We start from the raw sequence: 6,359 nt of genomic DNA, 5'->3' as shown, positions 1-6,359 counted from the left end.
GAAATTTATAAATCTTTATAAAAAAAAGATAACTTGTTTAGGTCCAACTAGTAGCTCATCCACTTCAATTTATCATCAGGTAAAAATAAAAAGTAAATTTTTTATTTTCAGTATCATCATCGAGAAGACACTCTACATCAAAATAATATTTATCTTTTTATTATATATTGTAATGAGAATTGGTCTACCACCTTTTATATATATATATATCTATATATATATATATAAACGGGAATGTCAAATAAATAAAAATTCATAATGGCCATTTTAGTAATTTACTGTCCTTGTTTCAGATAAAAATCGCGGCTTCGTCTCCTCACTACTCCGCTTTCCTCATTGAATCTCCCTCTTTTCTTCGTCGGGCTTTTTGGGTCTCGGATCGAAGGCGCGCGCGCTAAGGTCAGATCCTCCCTCTAACTCTGTTGCTTGATTTTTTTTTTCTGCCGTTTTAACACCCGAAACCGACGTCGGATTGCAGATCTGGTTTTTTTTTTTTTTTTTTTTTTTTTTTCAAAAGACAAAAAAATCCTAAATTTTCTTGTCTCGCTCGGTTAACCTTCCCATTTTCTTCAGATCTGCGAGAGAAGTCGATCGGAGATGGGTTTCACTTCCGGATCCAGCGCCGGGATGAGATCTTCCTTCGGATCTTTCTTCTGGTTCCTTGTTTTCTTCTGCGCTGCCTTCCTCAGATCTGGTGAAGGGTTTTATCTCCCCGGAAGCTACCCTCACCAGTATATTGTCGGCAGCGACTTATCGGTGAAGGTCAACTCGCTTACCTCCATCGAGACCGAGATCCCCTTCAGGTACTACAGTCTGCCCTTCTGCCGCCCCCGAGAGGGCATCAAGGATAGCGCCGAGAACCTAGGGGAGCTCCTCATGGGTGACCGCATCGAGAACTCTCCTTACCTGTTCAAGATGTTCACCAACGAGACAAACGTCTTCGTTTGCCAGATGAATTCCCTCTCGACCGACGATTTCAACCTCCTCAAGAAGCGGATCGACGAGATGTACCAGGTCAACGTCATCCTCGAGAATCTACCGGCGATTCGGTACACGAAGAAAGATGATTTTGTCCTCCGATGGACGGGTTACCCTATTGGGGTCAAAGCCAGTAATAATGCCTACTATGTGTTCAATCACCTAAAGTTCAATGTGTTGGTTCACAAGTATGAGGAGACCAATGTGGCGAGGGTGGTGGGAAGCACTGGTGATGCAGCCGATGTGATTCAAACCTCAGAAAAGTCGAGATCTGGAAAAGCTGGTTGGATGGTGGTCGGATTCGAGGTTGTGCCATGCAGTGTCCTGCACAATCCCGAGAAAACCAAGAATTTGAAGATGTACGACAAATATCCAGCAAAAATCCAGTGTGATCCTACTACAGTTGCCATGAAAGTAAATGAGAACCAACCAATAGCTTTCACCTATGAGGTTACCTTCATCGAGAGTGATATCAAGTGGCCTTCTCGTTGGGATGCATACTTGAAGATGGAGGGAGCTAAGGTTCACTGGTTCTCAATCCTTAATTCACTAATGGTGATTGCTTTCTTGGCTGGCATAGTTCTTGTCATCTTATTGAGAACTGTAAGAAGGGACCTTAACCGGTATGAAGAGTTGGATAAGGAGTCACAAGCACAGATGAACGAGGAACTCTCTGGGTGGAAACTTGTTGTCGGAGATGTCTTCAGGGCCCCAAGTCATCCAATGTTGCTTTGTGTTATGGTGGGTGATGGAGTGCAGATTCTTGGCATGGCAGTGGTAACCATCTTTTTTGCGGCACTTGGATTCATGTCCCCTGCATCTCGGGGGACCCTTGTCACGGGGATGTTGTTCTTCTACTTGATTCTTGGAATCGCAGCTGGGTATGTTGCTGTTAGGATGTGGAAGACAATCAAAGGAGGCGATCATTCTGGTTGGGTTGCTGTTTCCTGGCGCGTTGCTTGTTTCTTCCCTGGCATTGCATTCCTGATCCTCACAACATTGAATTTCCTGTTGTGGGGTAGCCATAGCACTGGAGCAATCCCAATTTCCTTATTCATTGTGTTGCTGTTGTTGTGGTTCTGCATCTCACTTCCACTTACTCTTGCTGGTGGATTCCTTGGTGCCAAGGCATCACATATTGAGTTCCCTGTTCGGACTAATCAAATCCCTCGCGAAATCCCTCAGCAGAAGTACCCATCATGGTTACTAGTTATTGGAGCTGGGACGCTACCTTTTGGTACTCTCTTCATTGAGCTCTTCTTCATAATGTCTAGTCTTTGGATGGGTCGAGTCTACTATGTTTTCGGCTTTCTCTTAATCGTGATGATTCTCCTCGTTGTTGTTTGCGCGGAGGTTTCTCTTGTCCTTACCTACATGCATCTATGTGTGGAAGATTGGCAATGGTGGTGGAAATCATTCTTTTCATCAGGATCCGTAGCTATCTACATCTTTTTATACTCGATCAACTATTTAATCTTTGATCTCAAGAGTCTAAGTGGACCTGTGTCTGCCACACTCTACCTCGGCTACTCACTGTTCATGGTCACTGCTATCATGCTAGCTACTGGTACTGTTGGATTCATTTCATCCTTTTGTTTTGTTCACTACCTCTTCTCCTCTGTCAAACTTGATTGATCTACTCCAAAAAGCTAGACCTGTCAAACTGAAGACGGGAAGATATTGGCACTACATGATCAAACAATGAAAGAGAAAAATTTGGTAGCTTGAGAAATCTACAAGGAACACGATGGTTCTTGTATGCATGTTGTCTTTAATTCTGTTAGTAGCTATGCCTTTTTTTTTGTTACCTGTTTTATACTTTTTTAGTTAACGAATGAAATGAACTTGATGAATCATTTGTTAAATTATGTCTTTTGTTTCGTAAGCATAAATGAAAATCTATCATCTTCTTTTCCTGTTTAGGCACATGTAACTTGTAGTGCAACTCTTTGTTTTGTGAATCGTGGTAATGATAACTGACTGACATTCATGATTACTCCTATGTTTTCCACTACTGTGCCCGTCTTTAGTTCTTTGGTGGGTTGGTGATCTCTGTATGATCTTTAGCTTCATTAATTTTACCTACTCATTTTTAAAAGTATGTTGATTTTTTAACCATTACTACTCCGCAGACCAAGGAATCAATTACTCCAATATGAATATTGCTTATTATTTCTTCAAGAATCATTAATAATATGGAGTCAATTAAGATCAGATTTTCTTAGATGCTAGACAATTTTCTTTTCCCTGGACGATAAGAAAAATGGTTGATCATATTCACCAGAAAACGAACTTAAAATGAAGTCGGATTTTTTTTTTGGTCACGAATGACACGTGTGAATGACAATGACACACACGGTTGAGACTCGAAGTCCGTTGAGGACAATTATCGTGTGTCCTAGAGTCACGGATTCGAATTTCAAAAATAGTCTCATAAGATAATACTATGAACAATAATCTTTTCCGCAAGACTCTTACTGGCAGGAATTTTATACACCACATTTGGCAAATTAAAGGTATAGTCAATCTATTAGATCATCAATCCCATGTTCACTTGTTTGTTCATTCTACTTTTACCTAATCCATTTGGCATACTAAAGGTATATTTCCTATAAAAAAAATTAGAAACAAAATATAAATTGATATTCTTTTAAATGGGACTTGCAATTAAGCGCATCCACAACTATGGATATCTTCAACGGAGTTCCTTCAATACTACATCAACACTACATCAAAAGTAAAAATCTTTCTATTTTTCTCTATTATCATAAAAACCTCTCAACAACTTTTTTATGGGTCTTGTTAGTGCGGGAAATATCCGACGATCGAACCTATATTTTGATTATGTCAAAGGGTTCAAAGTTAAGGTGTTTTGTTTACTAATATGTTGAATGAGCGTTGTAGGAAAAGTCCTAAGTGTACTTAGGCAAAAGTCCTAGCTGTGGTTAGGCAGGTGGAAAACCCTAGGGGACGGTAACCCTAGGTCCTGGGGGTGGTAACCCTAGACGGAAAGTCTTAGCGGGTCGGAGCTTCGGGCAAAATCCTAGGGGGAGGTAACCCTAGGTTGAAATCCTGGTGTCGCGAACTGGGTAGAAGTCTGGACGGGTCGTGGACCGGACGCCCAGCATGAAGACCGGAAGCATCGGACGCTGAGCAAAAGTCCATTCGGTCTGGAGGACCGAACTGACAAAAGGTAAACTCTCCTGAGTGGAGTAGGTGAGAACGCGTTCTCCGGAAGAGGGAACAGTATGCGTCGGTTCGACCTAAGGTTTCCGGTAGGAAATCCGAAATCAGAACCGGACAGCCTGAAGACTGTCAAACATTTCATTTATTATTGTTTACTATGTACTAACTTTTTCCTGCAGGATATTTTGTGACTAACATATCTTGCAGGGACTAAAACACAAAGTTTGCCTCGGATGAACAGTACCCGAGGCGCCCTCCATGGAGCTTGGAGGCGCCTCGAGTACAAGGCAGAAGCTGGCTGCGAAGAGAAGCTGGAGGCGCCTCCATAGGCATTGGAGGCGCCTTGGACTGCTTCTTGGAGGCGCTCTCAGGCGGATAAGTTGCAACAGGAGAGGCTTATCGACAACGACGAAGTCAGGATAAAAGTTTGGGTTTGAGGCGCCTCCATGGGGCATTGGAGGCTCCCTCAACAAGCTATTTAAGAGGACTTCGACCAGCAGCTATCAAGACAACCTTCCAAGCAATCCTTGTGCAACAAGCTGCTAATGAGATGTTCCGACGAAGCCGCAACTTGACGCCGATGACCCGGAGCTTAGAATCTTCAATTTTCTATTGTCGTTGGTATATTTAGTTGTTCTTTTGATTATTGTACTTCATTTTGTAAACACTTTAACAAAATTATAGTTGTTGCCCAACGTAAACGCTCAACGAACGTGGGCCTTGGAGTAGGAGTCGACATAGGCTCCGAACCAAGTAAATAGCCTGTGTCTATCTGTGTTTGTCTTTTATTTTATTCCGCTACGTTTCTTTGATAAAGTTTTAAATCGTAAACGAATTAGCCACGAGCGCTATTCACCCCCCTCTAGCGTGGTCAAACTCCAACAATTGGTATCAGAGCGAGGTCGCTTCGATTTGGTGCAACCACCAGTCAAGCAAATTTTTTCGTGCTCTTTTCAATTTTTCAGAGTCAATCGGAATTAGTATAATTGCTATATTCCAATCTATTTTCACGTTCGAATCGATTTTTGCTCGAAGTTGGTGCAACACCACTCGAGTTCGTGTTCTTTTTATTATACATCCCGCACTGCTAATCCAGGATCAAGTCTAGGGATTTGTTTTTCCTTTTTATTGCATGCTAGATTCTTTAATGGCTCTCCAAGAAGCTTTTAGCACAGTCCGCCCGTCACTCTTTTCCGGCAAGGACTTTGGCTATTGGAAGAACCGGATGGAGTACCACCTCAAGACGCAAGTCGAGATGTGGATTATTATCCAGACTGGTCTCAAATTTCCACGTGACAGCGCGGGAGAACTAGTCTCATGCATCAATTGGGACGCTAGTATAAAGAAGAAGGTTGAAGCCAATGTCAAAGCAACCTGCATGCTACAATGCAGACTAACAAAAGAAGAACTGAACAGAGTAGGACCTTTCTCGAGCGCTAAAGAGCTATGGGAAAGGCTAATAGAGCTGCACGAGGGCACTCTCGACGCTAAGGTAAGTAAACGTGATTTATTGTGTAATAAATTGTATAACTTAAGAATGCAAGAAGGGGAGACAGCAAGCAAACTTCACGTGTGCATCCAAGACCTGTTGAACGGTCTTCACGCAATCGACCAGACAATAGAAAATCGGAACGTAATAAGGTACGCGCTTGGCGCTTTCCCGAGGAACACTTTGTGGCCATCCATGGTTGATGATTATAAAGTTTCCAAGGACTTATCATTAATTAAACTAGATGAATTATTTTCCAAATTCGAATTACATGAACAGACTAATGCACGCCCGGCTAAGAAAGGGGTTGCTTTGGTTGCAGGTACAAGCAGAACCCGGGAAGCTAAAGAAAAGCGGAAAACCAAAAACGAGTCCAAAGACGAATTGGACTCAGAGGATGACGACGAGATAGTGTCCGAGTTATTAAGGCTTGTTCGAAAGATCTGCAGAAACAAAAAGACAAGTCAGACGAACACAAAGGACAAAAGTGGAGTCACCTGCTACATCTGTAACCAGAAGGGGCACTACAAGCCAGATTGTCCAAATAAAAAGCAACGAAGAAAGAAGGCATTAAAGGCGACTTGGTCCGAGTCATCAGATGAATCCGAGACTGATGAAGAAGAACCAGCAAGCTTCGCATTACCAGTGCAAGCAAACATCGTAGAAACCGAGTCTGAAACCGAGAGCGAGTCAGAAACCGAGTCCG

General features: G+C 42.4%; 1 protein-coding gene across 1 annotated transcript; it reads left to right on the top strand.

Annotated features, from left to right (window-relative positions):
- Positions 1-275: 275 nt before the first annotated feature.
- Positions 276-2,911, top strand: LOC122036921 (transmembrane 9 superfamily member 11-like). Its single transcript, XM_042596361.1, has 2 exons — positions 276-399; positions 574-2,911. Exon 2 carries the CDS (start codon positions 598-600, stop codon positions 2,611-2,613), a length of 2,016 nt encoding a protein of 671 aa, XP_042452295.1. The 5' UTR covers positions 276-399; positions 574-597; the 3' UTR covers positions 2,614-2,911.
- Positions 2,912-6,359: the final 3,448 nt, after the last annotated feature.

The sequence above is a fragment of the Zingiber officinale genome, unplaced genomic scaffold (genome assembly GCF_018446385.1).
Source record: "Zingiber officinale cultivar Zhangliang unplaced genomic scaffold, Zo_v1.1 ctg224, whole genome shotgun sequence".
Taxonomy (NCBI): Eukaryota; Viridiplantae; Streptophyta; class Magnoliopsida; order Zingiberales; family Zingiberaceae; genus Zingiber; species Zingiber officinale.
This window is presented reverse-complemented; position numbering and strand designations above follow the sequence as displayed.

What these genes read in the sequence shown, in the direction of transcription:
- LOC122036921 (XM_042596361.1), top strand. Translation starts at nt 598, where the DNA reads ATGGGTTTCACTTCCGGATCCAGCGCCGGGATGAGATCTTCCTTCGGA.